This window comes from Aegilops tauschii, chromosome 3 (assembly GCF_002575655.3).
Source record: "Aegilops tauschii subsp. strangulata cultivar AL8/78 chromosome 3, Aet v6.0, whole genome shotgun sequence".
In the NCBI taxonomy this organism is placed as follows: Eukaryota; Viridiplantae; Streptophyta; class Magnoliopsida; order Poales; family Poaceae; genus Aegilops; species Aegilops tauschii.
Window position 1 is genome coordinate 62,546,117 of NC_053037.3, and position 17,288 is coordinate 62,563,404.

The following is a 17,288-nucleotide window of genomic DNA, read 5'->3' on the forward strand; positions in this document are numbered from 1 at the left end:
CCTCTACTCACTCACACCTGTTGTTATTCTCCGGCGACGGCAGACGAACCAGTAAACCATCGTACAGTCGTACTCCCCTCCGCGTGGGAAACAACTGCCGAGTCTTCCCTGCCTCTGTGTCGTTCCCTTCCTAGGCCTCGCCGTCATCCACCGCCCTGGTGCTCTCGGCGCGGCCTGGTCAACGTGGTCAACGACCGACATGCATCTGAAGTGGACTGTACGTGGAGAGGCCGACAGCTGGGTCCACGGCCGCACGCAAGGAAATGCCTCCTTATTACGCGCAAAATAATGATTCCTCCACCTGACATCAGGGACCCACCGAAAGGGCATCTGTATTTCGCAAAAAAAAAACATTACAGCCGCTGACAGCTCGGACCCACCAGCTATATCTTCGCACGCTAGGAAGTGCCTCCTTATTATGCACAAAAAAATGAATACTCCCCCTGTTAGCTGGTACCCAGTATAGTGGCAGGCTAACTTGTGGGCCTACTAAGTTGACGGGGACGGAGGGCTTTGTCAACTTAGTCAATATGCACGATTCTAGCTCCAGTGACCATACGATGTCCATCCAACAGCCGTAGTGCTTCTTCAACCTCTGGTCTTCTTGCTCCAGCCGCCCAAAGCAGCGCCGGTCGTGTCGCATGCTCCTGCCTCCCGTGGCCGGCTGTGCTACCGCGGAAGCCTCACCGCCCCCTACTATTCCCACCGCTGGCCAGGCCCTGCGGCGACGGCAGCCTCACACCGCAGCCGAACCCTTGAACCCTCGTACTCCTCTCCGCGTGGGCTTCCACTGCCGCATCTTCCCCGGCTCCCCGTCGTCCCCTTCCTAGGCCTCGTCGTCGTCCACTGCCCTGGTGCTCTCGGCGCGGCGTGGTCAACGTGGTCAAGGAACGACTTCCATCGGACGTGGACTATACGTGGAGAGGCTGACAGCTGGGTCCACGGTCGCAGCAAGGAAGTGCCTCCTTATTACGCGGAAAATAATTATTCCTCCACGTGACAGCTGGGACCCACCGGACGGGCCACTGTATTTCGCGAAAAAAACGTTTCCCCCTAACTGCTGGGACCCACCAGCTACATCTTCGCATGCAAGGAAGTGCGGCCGGGCAAAAAAACGATTCGCCCCCCTGACTGCTGGGACCCACCAGGTACATCTTCGCAGGCAAGGAAGTGCCTGATAGTCGGGACCCACCTGGTTGAAGCGTACGTAGCGTTGTCATTCTGGTCGCGAACGTGTACGTACATATATACTGGTGGATGTAGAGGCGCGCACGTGTCGTAGTAGAGGCGCGTATGTGTCGTAGTAGAGGCGCGCACGTAGCATGTACACGTACGTACAGCGGCCAGGGTGCAAGAAAGAAAATACGGCCACGTATGTGTACATACGGGCGAGGTCTCGAACACCTACTCGCGCATACGTACGGCCAGGGCTCGTGAACATGGCTGGATCGGAACGGAGAAACAGTGTCGTCATCGTGTTCATGGGGAGCCAACCGGCTGGGTCGGAACGGAATGCGTCGTCGTGTTCATCGGGAGGGCTTGGACGGAACAGCCGATAGAAACGAGGCCTGGCGTACCGTAGAACGGAGGAAACGGCCTTGTGTTCGACCGGCCACGTTTGAAACGGGATCCTGTTCATCGGGAGGGGTCTGGCGTACCGCAAAACGGAGGAAACGGACATCCTTCGGTCGAAACGGGGGTCCTGTTGATCGGGAGGGGTGTGGCGTACCACAAAACGGAGGAAACGGACTTGTGTTGGAGCGCTACGGTCGAAACGGGGGTCCTGTTCATCGGGAGGGGTGTGGCGTACCGCAAAACGGGACTCCACGGGATACTGTTCATCTCCACCGTCGACTCCCTCCAGCCTCCACGGGCTACTGTTCATCCACCGTCGACCTCCTCCAGCCTCCACCTGCGACTGTTCATCCACGGGCTCCTGTTCATCCAGCCTCCACCACGCGCTACTCCACCAGCTACTGTTCAACCAGCCCTCTCCACGGGCTCCTGTTCAACCACCCCTCCACGGGCTACTGTTCATCCAGCCCTCCACCGTCTACTGTTCATTCTGCCCTCCACGGGGTGGTCCTGTTCATCCTGCCCTCCACGGGGTCCTGTTCATCCAGCCCCAACCGGCTCGATCGATCGGGGTCATGTTCATCCAAAGGCAACACCACGGGGTCCTGTTCATCCAAACCCCCCAGCAACGCTCACTGTTCATCCAATCGATCGGCTTCAGTTAGCAGCAGTAGCGAAGGAATCGCTCGATCGGGTTCAGTTAACAGCCATCGATCGATCACTCGGGTTCAGTAACGCGTAGCCTGCAGTGCAATCGCTCGGGTTCAGTTAGAGCCCAACACCTCGCTCGGGTTCAGTTAGAGCCAACGCCTCGCACACATGCGCGTACGTGTACGAGAGAAACGCGCATCGCTCGGCCCCCGACCTCCCACCGTAACCGGGAACTCCCCGAAATTTTCCTCGCCCTCGCTTCTACCACGGTTTTTTCCGTCATGGACGGCCCAAAGAATGTCATGCAGCTGCGTCTCCGGCCCGCCCAGGACGAAAAGCCCATTTTCTGTCATGATCTTTTGTCATAGAAGTAGGAGCCCACCACATCTATGATGATACCGGGTATTGTCACAATTATCATCATAGAAGTGTCATATTTATGACAGAAAAAAATTCGTTCGGCCCAAAATGTCACGGATGTGTCTTTTTTTTTGTAGTGACAACACGTGAGGATTCATTTGTTTCGTTCTCAGAAAGTCTAGGCCAGATGGAAAGTGACATGCCACTTCTCTTCTTCTTCTCTTTGGTCGTCTCTTCCCGCAAGTCGTTGATGTTGACCAGATGAGAACACTTTTGGCTTCCTGTTCTAGTCAGTGTTGCGCAACCTCACGAGGAGCTCCGCCTAGCCCCTCTGCCTAGCCCTGCCCCCCCCCCCCGGCTGCAGCAGACCCCAATCTTCGCGGCGCCGTACTCCACTCCAGACGCGGCGGCCACCATACACGGTTCGATGGCTCTCGCGGACCTGAACTTTGACAAGGGACAAGATTTTGCTGCCAAGGTATGGAGAAAGTGGGGAGTACCCATTAACTATCAAGAAGGGAAAGATATGCAAGAATTCATCCTGGTTGCAGAATTCACCCGCTCCAGGATTAGGCTCATGGTGGAATCTGTAGCCACCGTTCTCCTATCCTGTTTTGGCGGCCATGCATTATTCTTCAAAGTCCAATTGCTGCAAAATTGGTCTTTCCAGTTCTCGGTCTCATCCAAAGAGGCAGGCTTCTCAATCTTGAAGGGAGGTAACATCTCACTACCTGAACTCAATGTTAACTTTATCCTTTGGGGCTCAGGAGGCCCAAATTCCTACTGGGAACTTGACCAATATCTTCAAGAAAAAGAGGATGAATGGACTCATGTCTTTCGCAATCATCCTAGGAAATCTTATGTAAAGGCTCTTAGATCACCCACCACATTCGTTCAACATTCATCATCCCCAATTAGCCATCATGATCCCCCACAGCACCCACCGAGATCTCAATCTGCTGGCCGAGATCGTCGCCATGAGACATTAGATGTCAATAATGCAGGAGCGGGAAATTCGCCTATTCAAAGCACTGTTAATGGACTTTATTTGTGTTCAGTGTCTATTGCATGGCCATCTTCGGCCCAGCTGTACTAACTGTATCAAGTGCAGAGCATGTAAGAGATGGGGCCACATTGCACGCGGTTGTTTTTCCTCTAAGCATCCCAACCCAAGCCCTATCCTCCGACCCACTACCCATGTGACACTGGAACAGGCGATTCCGAGGCAAGTTTGCACTATTGCCGCGAAAATGACTAATCAATCGGTCAGTCAGCTAGTCATTGCCTCTGCCACCCAAGGAAATAGAGGGGACGCCTCGATTTCTGCCTCCAGCGTTGGCATCCGCCATTACATCCCCTCCTCTGTTTCCATAGCTCGGAGATTGAGAGAGGCGACTATCGGCGGCAGAGCACAACACCCTTCCCTCCACCTCGTCATCCACCAACCTTCCTCCTCATCGACACAAACCATGGCCTCCTTCCTGTTCGACCCAAGCCCATTCATCCCCGTTGGCCATCACCGTGTCTACGTTGCTGGAAGACCTGCCCGTATCCGCATCCTTGCGGGTGTGGTCCAGGCAGCGCATGAGGAATGGGCCATCGGCACCATCGTCCCGATGCCCAATCTGCCTGTCCAATTCACTACCATCAGAGAGGTACTTGCAGATTTTCTTACTGATGTCAAGCAATTGGGGTTTTCTGAGATCTATCCATGCTCGTTTGGCCAAGCGTATGTTAAGCTCAACAGTGTCTAATAGAGATGAGCTAGTTAGAAGCAGCCCACATCAATTTACGGATGTGCATGTTATCTTTGAGAAGCACAATCAAGGTCTGAACTAGAGGAAACTTAATCTTAGTAGAGAAGTTCGGATTTTATTGTGCGGATTTCCATTAGACCGTCGCAGTATACATGAGATCAACAATACAGTCTGCAAATTTGGTAAATTTGTGATGTGGGACAGAAATAAGAGCACCAAAGCCAAACTCATGGTTAAAGTAAAAGTAGAAGAACTGAGAGACATTCCGGCTAGCATTGTCATTGGGGAAGGAGACGAAACTGCAACTCTCTCAGTGCCAGTAGTGATTCCGCAAGATAATGCATTGGGCAGGGAGGCACCTGATGAGGACCCACTTCCTATTTATGGAAATCCTCACCCTGTCCTAGCTCAGGCAATTTCCATCAGAACCAACACAACCATTTCATTGGTCCCCTCCAATTTCATGAGCAAGATGCAGCTCCTGCACCTATCCACAACCCACACTTGGATCTCCAGCTGGGTATCCATGAAGAAGATGATAATGATATGGAAGATTTACCAGGATGGGGCCACTGGGCCATGCCTACAGAGCAAGAACTGATAGACCAGGAACTGCATGCTGGGGAGTTTATGAATCTGAATGAGTTGATGGAGCCCATGGATGAAGATCAAGTGCAGCCTAGAGAGGAATAGCTGGGGGCCAATAGTAATGTTACCAACTCTATGGAACCCCCTAATCACAGTGCTGAGACTGCTACTTCTGCTGTTGGGCCATTGGCGCCAATCCCACCTATCATTCCAGATTTAAATGCTGATATTGGGCCAGTTGGGCCAATGGATCCACTAGAGCCCATTTTGGCCCATCTTGCCCCTCAAGTGGATAGCCAGAGAATGCTAGTTTAGACTGTACTGGAAGATCTGAACCTCACTGCAATTCTAAATAATTCTCCAGTTGATCACTTTGTTGACCCAATGCAGTTGGAATGCTCTGTTGCCCCGAGACTCAAGGTTGCTCTTGGGACTGACAAAACTATTGATTTGAGCAAAATCACAGTGGCACCACCTTCTCTGAATGTTCAACAGCTAGAGTCTACTTACCAGGATATACAAGCCCAATCAGACCCAGTTGATAACATGGACAAGTTTGTTCCCTTGGAACCAACAATTCTGAGCCCCCAACAGCTGTTATGCACCAGACAGATGCTCAAAGTACAGACTTGATCACTATGACTGTTAACCCTATGGCATTTACTGAAGGTCAAGGTGAATCTTCCACCTCAGATGACACTGCTCCACCTGGTTTCCCTGTACCTATGTTCATGCCTAATAAACCTATTGACACAGGTGAGGGACAAAGCACTCCTGGAAAGTAAGGGGTTGAAGCCTATGATGAGGAGAAATACCTTGGCAAAGAAGGGTCTCTGATCTGGTCTAAACACTTTGCTCCTAAAGAGAACAGGAAGGATATTATTCAGGTACCTGTTGACTAGGTAAATTTTCTGTTTATTACTTTTCTCTCTCCTGAAAAGTTTGACTGGGCCAAACAATTCACTACATCTAAAGTCTGGGAGATAATCACACAAAACAAGGATAATGAGGTCTCCTTACCTTTTGCATTCCAGTATCATGCCCTGTCAGCTCAAATTTTACTTGTCCCTTGGATATTTCATAGGATCAGGAGCACACGCCTAAATCTTTGGGTGGATCTCAAGAGATCACTTCCTCCTCCACCTCTGCTATGCATCAGAACAGAAAGAGGAAGGACAAGGGAGAAACTAAGGTAAGGAGAAGTTGCAGACTCCAAAAGATTGATAAAGGTTACAAAAAATCAGTCTGCATGGATAAAGAATGCATGGCTTGTCACTCTTTCCCACCATCATTACCTGCCAAGATTATTAATAACCTTAATACTTCTTATTGCAAGGTCAATGCACAAGATACTATAGAAGAGAAACTCACCACCAAGATCAAGAAACCCAAGGTCAACCCCAAAGCAAAGGAAGTTGGCAACAAAACCAAGGAAGGGCCCACTGGTGCGAAGAGTGCCAAGTAGAATGCTCCCAACTTCACTCCAGCTTCTGATGTTATATTAGATCTTTTGGTACCATGGAAGAATTTGTTTATTTTGTGTATGACTGGGCACAATCCTATAAGGATGCAGTGATGATGAGTTGTTATCCCCTATCTCAGTATGCAATGAAACCTTGGGTTGAACTGTGTTATGATATTCTGCTAGTTTTTGTTGCAATGGTTGGTATGCTATGTGTATGGTTATACAAGTATCAGTATATGCTCCCCCTCACTCAAGTTTATTGTACTCATTATGCTGAGGAACTGGAATATTCTAAATTGGAATATTAGGGGAATCAATGACCCTAAGAAATGGGATGCATTATCCAATAAAATTGCAGAAACAGCTTGTTCCATCATCTGCCTCCAAGAAACCAAGAGAGATCAGTTTGATACTTCATACATCAGGAAATTTTGCCATAAAAACATATCAAATTTGAATTCCTTCCCTCTAATGGTGCTTCTGGTGGGCTTTTGATTGCTTGGAATGATCAATTATTCACTTGACAACTGGCACATCAGAATGAGTACTCCCTGACCATCAACTTCACTTGCAAACTCTCAGGGGCATGATGGAAGCTCACCAACATCTATGGACCTTGCTAGCCTGAAGCGAGAATTGATTTCCTTAATTGGTTCAAACACAATCAGGTGGGTGATGATGATAATTGACTTGTGTTAGGTTAATTACATCAGATACCCTCACAACAGAAACAGAGATGGAGGTAGCATTAATGACATGTTCTTGTTCAATGAAGCTGTCAATAATCAAGCACTTGTTGAAATTCCCCTTAAAGGCAGAAAATTCACCTGGAGTAATATGCAAGAAGCTCCTCTACTGGAAAAACTGGACTGGTGCTTCACCTCAGAAGCATGGACTCTCATGTTCCCTTCCACCTTAGCCACCCCCTTGCCAAAACCACTTCAGATCACATCCCTATCCTTATCAAAGTTGGCACCTGCATCCCAAGATCTCAAATTTTCATATTTGAAAATTCCTGGCTACAGCACCCTCAGTTTAATGAAGTGATCAAGAAAACTGGGAACAAGAGGTTCGTGAAAATGATAGTGCATAGTGCATTGCAGCAAAATTCAAAAGGCTCAAGAAGGGCCTAAAAATCTGGGCCAGAACAATTTCCAGTATTGTCGTGGATTTGTCACGGCAGATGTCCTTAGTGTCAGGACTTAGTCGCGAGGCCAACGCATCTATGTAGTAGCTTGAGAGGGGTTAATCGGGACGAGAAACGCGACACACAAGACAAGGATTTAGACAGCTTCGGGCCCCGGGAAACATCATCCGGTAACAACCCTACATGCTGTTTGAGTCTAGGTCTTATTATGCTTATGAGAGAGTCGCCGGTAAGCCGGCTCTTTGTGTCTAGCCCTAGAGATTGTTTCTTGTTGCTTGTCCCTCTTTGGGGTGCCCTGCCCCCTCCTTATATAAGTTGGAGGGGCGGGTTACATATGGAGTCCTAGTAGGACTAGGGCTAGTCTATCTTTTCTTACAAGTTGAATACAAGTCCGGGTCTTGCTTCCGTGTAAAGGAAATATTCGTCATCCCTTTCCTTTTAAGCCGGCCCACCATCACATGAGCCGGCCTTCTGGGCCTTGGGCCCAGTCTTCTATCTGACCCGCCGTCGGGGTCATCCGTGAGTCATCAGGCTCGTGAGTCGTCTGACAGTGAGCCGCCAGACCCGTGAGTCGCCAGTCCTCCGGCGGGTCACGGTGAAGTGCCAAGTCCGGCCGGGTCATACTTCCGGCCGGGTCATACCGCGGGGTATATCCCCGACATTAGCCCCTAGTTTAATTTGGATTTATCCATGTTAAACTGATCCTGCAACATAAACACAAGAACAAATTTGACAGGTTGTGCTCCGGGTTAAATATTCTTGTAAACCGGCACCTGATCATCCTTGAGTCCTTGACATTTTCTCCTAGAATATCCGGGTCAATAGGCCAGCTTCATAAGCCATTTGCTGATATTGGCTCTTGTAAATAAAGAATCCATTTGAATTGGCTTTCAATGCTCTGACTTGACAAAAATATTAGTCTCTGAAATATTCAACCGATATCCAGCCGTCTTGAAGATGTAAAACTTGCCGGTTTATGATTACCACCATTGTCGGGTTATAAAAGCTGATAATTCCGGGTCATGATTGTTGCCAACGCGGGTTCATGATTATTGATGACGCCGGGTTGTAGACATAGGGTCATAATGATTGGTGACGCCGGGTCAATCTGGTTTGCTCAAAACAAAGAATTTGAAAATATTTCTTCGATAATAATATAATACCTGTAGCCCCCAAGTCTTGAGTAGAACAAAGACTTGCTTCAATATAAATGCTGCCATTTTGAAGAAATCCATATTGTTCATCTCAGTCACTAGTAAAAACTGAATACTCCATATTATGTAGCCCCCAAGTGCCGGGTTGTCATGCTTGCAGCAACCTGGGACTTGTAATTGCCTCATGCTCATATAAACTTCAACCAGCGTAGCCCCCAAGGGCCGGGTCATTATGCAATAATGAGCAGGGACTTTGTAAATATGATCATGTAAACTTGACCAGCAACGTGTAGCCCCCAAGGGCCGGGTCAGTAAGATATTACCGAGCTGGGACTTTGTATATGATTCATTGATAATAACAGTATATGATGTAATCTCCACCATGGGGCTTGAACCCACATCCACAAGGTTAAGAGCTTTGTACTCTACCAACTGAATAGTGGATCTTTCAATATAATGGATTAAGGCTTGTGTACCTTGAATTTTCGACAGGAGCAATTGGTAACCCCAAGGGCCGGCTCATTTAGAATGTGATGAGTCGGGTCTTCAATAAGTTGAGCAAACAATGACTTTCGAAGTAACATGGGACTTGCATATTCAATGTAACATCAATTTGAATAATGTAGCCCCCAAGTGCCGGGTCGTCAGCCTACAGCGACTCGGGACTATTCCTTCCATTGTAAAATAAATCATATTCATTGATAAAATAATAGCCATTGCGCCAAAGCGACTTTGAATACCTCATCTGTTGATAAGTAAACCCGGATTTTAAATATCCGGCGGCTCTTGGCCGATGGCAATTTAATACGCCTCCATTGTAAGCCGGAATTTTTATAACCGAGCGGCTTATAGCCTTTGAGAAAATCAAGAATTGATAACCCTTTTGAGACACCAATTTCCATCTTTGATGATGGGCTTGAATTTAATCATTATGTAAGTCATAGCTCTGTAAATCCTGCAGAGTTTAAACAACATATGCCCTGGCGACTTAACGTCAAAAACCAGGGCGGGTAACCACCCAAATGTAGTCTTATCCTGCACATATTAGATCACAAGATCCCTGTGATATTGAATTTTCACTGCCGGTTTATGTGACCTGTGCAGTAAGGGTGATAACCCAATCTTTAGAAGTCAAGACTTCCAAACGTTTATGGTGACTTATCATCCAAAGTCAAACCAGGTTAAGCTAAGATTCGAATACGATCATATAGCGCCCGGTGGTGTTGGCGTTGCCGATCAAGAGGGTACCGACAGCTATGTTCTCTTTGGTTCGAATACGACCTATGTTTGAATAGGAAGCCCCCAAATGACCTTGAGAGTTGTTTAACGACGCCGATTCGAATACGATCCATGTCGGTTCTCAAAAGGGGTTGAGCTATGATTCGAATACGATCAAGAAGCCCCCTAGTGAGCTCGGCTGTGTGCCGATCAAGAGGGTACCGACAGCTATGTTCTCTTTGGTTCGAATACGACCTATGTTTGAACAGGAAGCCCCCTAGTGATCATGAGAATATTTAACGACTCTGATTCGAATACGATCAGGGTCACACCAAATTCGAATACGATCAGCTCCCGATGGTTATTAAAGCAGGGTACCTATGTTTGGGTTGTGCTTTGTAACAGACTCTTTTTGGTCCCTTTAATTTTTCCTAAGAACTCGAACTTTTGCGAGAGATAAATTCTTTTTGAACCGGAAAAACCGGATATTGAGAGTTTCAAAGCTTTGTGATAAACAAATTTACCTTGAACCGGATTTTGAACCGGATTTGAGAGCTTCAAAACTTTGTGGCAGATAAATTTCCCTTCAACCGGATTTTAAACCGGATATTTAAGAGCTTCAGTGCTTTGTGGGAGATGTCAAGTCTCTTGAGCCGGATCTAAACCGGAATCCTTCTTTTTAAGCCAGAAATTTTCTGACGGCCTTTAAACTTTTCACCAATATGGCGGTAGCCTCCGGGACCGGGTTATTTTTTTCCTCCAATGACCCGGAGTCCTTGAATGCATTGAAACCAACCAATGCTGCCGAGTCATATCATTGTAGCCCCCGAGTCTCAAGACGATTCGAGGAGTTGGTTTTGAGATTCTCCATATTGACCATAGCATAAGGTGTATATCATTGGTGTTGATAGCGTGATGTGAATCCACAGAAGGTTGAAGTGACTGCGGCGGGTTATAAATGATCCCATATGAGCCATGTCAACAACTCGGCCAATGGCTCCTTCCAACTGGTTGTTCGAAGTTAACCAAACTGTAGTGGCGGCGACTCGTGCGCCTGCCCATTGAACCATCCAGTCCAGACGACGGCTGATAATATATGATAATTTGCCTCTAGTTTGTTGGAAGAAAATCGGGCTTCCCAAGTAGTGACTTGCTCATAATCAATAAACAACTCATCCAAACAAGTGCGGCCTGGTATGTTGATGTAGACCAGGCCGCGAGAGACGGACGGTAAAGACGACCGTAACATCAGAAGTGGCACAGACAGATGAGTCGGCCGTGGCATTGTAAACCGGTGCGGACGGGTGAGTTGTCCTCCTTGTTGTAAGCCGGCGTGGTCGCGAGAGACGGCCACGGCGTTGTAAGTCGGCGTGGTCGCGAGAGACGGCCATGGCGTTTTAAGCCGGCACGGTTGCGAGAGACGGCCACGGCGTTTGTAAGCCGGCGCGGGAGCCCGTTGAGTAACGATGACCACCTGTGCCAAAAGATGTTGGCGTGCCTCAGTCACCGCGGTATAATATCACTTTTTATCGTAAATAATTGCCCTGCATAAACAATATTGCAGACCAAGGCAAAGATAAACTTGTTCTTTAACGAAAACAACATGTGCTAATAAAACAAACTTGGATGGATATCACCTGATTTGTTTAGACGACGTTTATCGAGACAGAGGTGGCTCAATATAGTTCCGGCGGCTCAGGCAGACCAACGGCTCAATACAGTTCCGGCGGCTCAGGCAGACCCCCTCCGGGTTATTCTCCCGGTCCTTAAACACCCGGCACGAGCGGTGCAGATGCATACATCACCTCCGACGCCGGCGCACGAGGCCGGTTCATAACGTGGCCATGAGTTAATCGACCTGTGTATACAATAGCATACCTCAAAAAAATCTTTTGATGATATTTAATTATACCAAGTAAGAGTTTTAGAAAAATAGCACCTGGTTGTTTTTTGTTCAGCAAGTCTTTAGAATCTCCCTTTTGTAAGGCGGCAATTCGAGGCGAGGGCGCTCCGCATCGGTGGCGGCTCAAAACAACACAACGGCAAGGTAAAAGAGCACCGGTAATTCGGCAGCTTGGCGAAGGCCATCGGCAACAGACTCTGGCGACTCAAGGTAAGGTCGAAAGCAACCCGGGGTGACTTTGTCTGGCCGCGCAGGTCGAGGACTGCAGCCGAGATCCGGCTTAACTCCGAACAGCCCGAGACGGCGGGTTGACAACGTGAAGCAGAGACGGCAGAAACAGGGGCGCGCCCACAGGGTCGACAGGGTGGCTCCCCCTTTGGCATAGCAGTTGTAGATGGCAGGTTACCCGCCAACAGTAGCAGAGGCGGGCAGCCGGCTTGATGCAGCCCGGCATGGCCGGCGCAAGGCGATTCAGAGGCGGGGATGAACCTGACGGAGCGTGGCGCGGGACCTGGCTTGGGAGGCAGTCAGCGCAGGCGCTCAGAGGGAACGGCCATAGCTGGTCTTGCGAGCAGAGGTGCGGGCTGTAATATTGTGACCCGGCGAGGTGGAACCGCGCGGGACAGGCGCTGGTCAAGGCCGCGAGCGTCGAAGCAGAGGCGATTTGGTTTTGACAGAGGCAACTCTAGGCGGCGGCGTCTTTCAGGCAAGGCCGGAGAACCAGAGAAGCGGCAACTCGGCGACTTGAGGCTGAGACGGAGGTGTTCGGGGTGGCAAAAACAGGTGAAGGCGACGCGAACACTGTGGCGTCGAACGCCAGGAGCAGAGATGGCGTCCGAGGAGGGATCCGGGCAGCGGCTCATAGGTGCGGCGGCGGGTCAAGGCCGCAGCAGCGTGGCGGCTCAAGGCGGGTCGCGAGGCCTGCTCCGGCAGGGCCGCGGCGACTCTTAGCCATTGGGGCAGGCTGGAACGAGGTTACGGCGGCTCGGCGTCGCTTGCCGCTGCGGAGGCCTGCGACGAAGTAGAGCAAGGTGGCTCGCAGCTGACTCGGGACATCTCTCAGTCACCGGGACGGAGGCGAAATCCGGCGGGCTGAGGAAGTGGAGCCGCGAGGCGGAACGAGGTAAATCCGAATCACGGCTGGCTCCGTTTCCGGGTCGTGGGCATCTCCCCTTTTTTTATGGTAATTTTCCCCTGATGGACTTGAGTGCCCCGTTGATTCCGTGAGATGACTTGTCTTCATCTTGGTCTCCGTCCAGCACATGAGAAGCACTAGTTGTATTAGTACTGTTATTTAAGAAGCGATTTAGATCTTCACGTGAGGACGTGGTGGCTGGCAGTGACTTGCAATTTTACCACTTGCCAGGCGCACAGTACGCTTCAAAAATTCCTCTTGTCCTTTTGTCGCTATTGGTAATTTGATCCTTGCGCTGATCGACCTCAGACACGTCTTCGACTTGCAACAGAGGCGATGCACCCGATGCAAACCTAATTTTCCCTTGACCAGGAGGCGGCTCGTGGCGCAACAGAAGTGGGGTCGGCGGGTCGCTCAGTGGTAGCTTGAATAATTGCCTCCAGATTCGAGTGATCGCCGGGTCACGTTCATTCATGCGTAACCCTAATTTCTCTTGACCTTAAATCACAAAAATTACAAATCCAAACCGATGAATTTGAAGCTGACACAGATCCTTCCAACTCAGATCCTCTTCATTGAAAAATTATGAACTTCTCGATCACTGTGAGAGATCCCTCCAAGAACTCAACACCACCGTGCGCAAGCCCCATGGTGGGCGCCAACTATCGTGGATTTGTCATGGCAGATGTCCTTAGTGTCAGGACTTAGTCGCGAGGCCAACGCATCTATGTAGTAGCTTGAGAGGGGTTGATCGGGACGAGAAACGCGACACACAAGACAAGGTTTTGGACAGCTTCGGGCCCCGGGAAACATCATCAGGTAACAACCCTACATGTTGTTTGAGGCTAGGTCTTATTATCCTTATGAGAGAGTCGCCGGTAAGCCGGCTCTTTGTGTCTAGCCCTAGAGATTGTTTCTTGTTGCTTGTCCCTCTTTGGGGTGCCCTGCCCCCTCCTTATATAAGTTGGAGGGGCGGGTTACATATGGAGTCCTAGTAGGACTAGGGCTAGTCTATCTTTTCTTACAAGTTGAATACAAGTCCGGGTCTTGCTTCCGCGTAAAGGAAATATTCGTCATCCCTTTCCTTTTAAGCCGGCCCACCATCACATGTGCTGCCCTTCTGGGCCTCGGGCCCAGTCTTCTATCTGACCCGCCGTCGGGGTCATCCGTGAGTCATCAGGCTCGTGAGTCGTCTGACAGTGAGCCGCCAGACCCGTGAGTCGCCAGTCCTCCGGCGGGTCATGGTGAAGCGCCAAGTCCAGCCGGGTCATACTTCCGGCCGGGTCATACCGCGGGGTATATCCCCGACAAGTATGAAAGATACTATTAGGAACACCAACTTCATGATTCTATTCTATGATGTTATAGAGGAATATAGAGACTTGACTGTGGAAGAATCTAATGGCAGGAGGATACACATTGAACACTTGAGACTTATTAATGAACAACAGAGGATTGATTGGAAACAAAGGGCTACCAGCAGGAACATTAAGATGGGGGAAGCTAATACAAAATACTTTCAAGCTAAAGCCACCATTAAACACAGGTTCAATCATATTGCAATGCTGGAAGAGGAGGAAGATCAAGAGCATACTGACCACCAAGCAAAAGCTGCTATTCTTTTCAGAGCTTTTAAGAAGAGATTGGGCACAGCCTCCAAAACAAAAAATCCACTTCTTCTCCAGTCTCCGCTTTTGCACCATGAAGACTTGACAGACCTTGAGAGCCCATTCTCTAAGAAAGAAATTGATGATTTCATTAAGAATATGCCTGCTGATAAAGCTCCAGGGCCAGATGGATTTAATGCAGCATTTTGTTGGAATATTGTGGCACCAGATTTTTACACACTTATTGATGATTTTCACAAGGGGACAGTAAATTTCAGAGTATCAACTATTCATTCATCACCTTGATCCCCAAGAAAGATGATGTTGCTCACCCAAGTGACTTTAGACCCATCTCTCTATTAAACTGTACATTGAATATCTTAACCAAGTTGCTGGATAACAGGCTACAAAAGAAGATTCTCAAACTGATCCACCCCAATCAATATGCTTTCTATCCAACAGATGTATACAAGATTGCTTAGCCTGGTCTTGTGAATACATCCATCAATGCTATCAATCAAATCAAGAAGTGGTCCTCCTGAAATTAGACTTTGAAAAGGCATTTGATGCTTAACCATGACACAATCATAGAGATTTTGCAAGCCAAAGGTTTTGGAAGCAAGTGGATTAATTGGATTAAGATGATTTATGACACTGGTTTTTCATCTGTGCTACTCAATGGAGTACCTGGCAAACAGTTCTTATGTAAATGTGGAGTGAGGCAAGGTGATCCCCATCACCTCTCATCTTTGTGATTGCTGCAGATCTCTTGCAATCTATGATGAATGAAGCTATGCATAATTCTATGGTAGAAGCACCATTGGTCCATCAAACAAGTCCAGATTTTCCTATCATTCAATATGCTAATGACACCATTCTAGTTGTTAAAGTTGAGGCCTCTCAACTGATCCATATCAAAAATCTGCTACTCCACTTTGCAGCCATCACTGGACTAAAAGTCAACTACAACAAGTCAATTATGATCCCAATCAACACTTCTGAACACCAGATGCAATACTTGTCTACTATCTTGGGCTGTCAAATTGGGAATCTTCCACACTCTTACTTAGGCCTACCACGCAGCCTACACAGACCAAGAGTTGAGGATTTCTTGCCTCTTCTGAAAATAGTGCAAAACAGACTGCTGGGGTGCTCAACTTTACTCTCCACTGGAAACAAATTGACTCTCATTAAATCTGTGTTCTCCAGCATGCCCATTTTCTTCATGTGCTCTCTCAGTCTACCTGCAACTGTAGTCAATCAACTGAATATTTATCTGAAGAACTGTTTTTGGAGGAAATTTGGATCTAATGGGAGAGGATCATCCCTCATAGCATGGGATAAAGCATGTCAGCCTATAGCCAATGGAGGACTGGGGATATTGGATATTGAGACTCATAACAAGGCACTACTCATGAAGCAACTCCATAAATTTCTGAATAAGGCAGATATACCACGGGTCAATATCATTTGGGAGACTTACTATTCCAATTCTCTCCCTGGTGAGAGACTGGTGGGCTCATTCTGGTGGAAATCTTTGCTCAAACTTCTGCCCAATTATAAACAGTTTCCAATTTGCAAAGCAAATTCAGGAAATGCTACACTTCTGTGGTCTGACAATTGGTGGGAACAACCTCTAGCAACTAAATTCCCAGAGCTTCACTCCTATGCTAGAAATGAATTTGAGACTTTGGAACAAGCTATTAGTTGCCAGGACTTGTCAGTACTTTTCCACACACCCATGTCACAGCAGGCTTACCAGCAGTACAACCTACTCCTTCAGCATCTGCAACACAGAACTGCATCCAGCAACCCAGATGAATGGATCATTCTTGGACCAAGCAAAGGATACTCATCCATCAAAATGTACCATCACATGAGAGGGCCTAGCTTGGTACACCCTATTTTCCAATAGATCTGGAAAACATCTTGCAGGCTGAGACACAAGATCTTCATCTGGCTACTCCTCCATGACAGGATTAACACAAGGAACATCCTCAACAGAAAGACATGCATCTAGATAACTATAAGTGTGCTCTCTGCTCTGACAATACTGAGGAAACCCAGCTCCACCTCTTCTGGAACTGCCCACTTGCTCTCCAATGTTGGGAGACCATCATTCCTTCTAAACTTAGAGGCATCTCCATATTTGATGATTTCCAGCTGGTAATAGCACAACTGCCACAAGACATTGCATTAGACATTGTTTCTATCGGTTGTTGGAGTATTTGGTCCATTAGGAATGACAAGATCTTTTGAGCAGCAGCTACACACATACATGGATGGAAGTTTTATCTTCAAGAAGTCCTATGAGCAGCCCAAATCAAAGCAAAGCACTCCAAAGATTAGGTCCTGGATTACACAGAACATTTAAATAGTTTCCATGTTTCATAAGAATGGCATAGGGTGATGCCCTTTTTGTAAGAACTTTTTATTGTACATATGTTTTTAATATAATTATACCATAGAACAATTGTTCTATGGTTTTCCGGTAAAAAACAACTATGGACAGTACAATACAAATAAAAAACATGCCGGCAGTGAAGCTATCTCAGGCCGTCAATGAATGAATGGAACAAATATATAGATGAACTAATAAAATCTAAAAGGGTGTACAATAAAAACCTTCCCCGCAAGCATGGTGCAATGCAGATGATCAATCGCCTCTGCGGTTAGTGGATGCTCAAGGTGTCGTCCCACCTAGCCTGTTGCATCTCCAGGATCCCTT

General features: G+C 48.0%; 1 protein-coding gene across 1 annotated transcript; it reads left to right on the plus strand.

Annotated features, from left to right (window-relative positions):
• Positions 1–14,266: 14,266 nt before the first annotated feature.
• On the plus strand, positions 14,267–14,866 carry LOC141042714 (uncharacterized). The gene has a single exon (XM_073511593.1). The coding sequence runs from the start codon at positions 14,267–14,269 to the stop codon at positions 14,864–14,866; it is 600 nt and encodes a 199-aa protein (XP_073367694.1).
• The last annotated feature ends 2,422 nt before the right edge of the window (positions 14,867–17,288 follow it).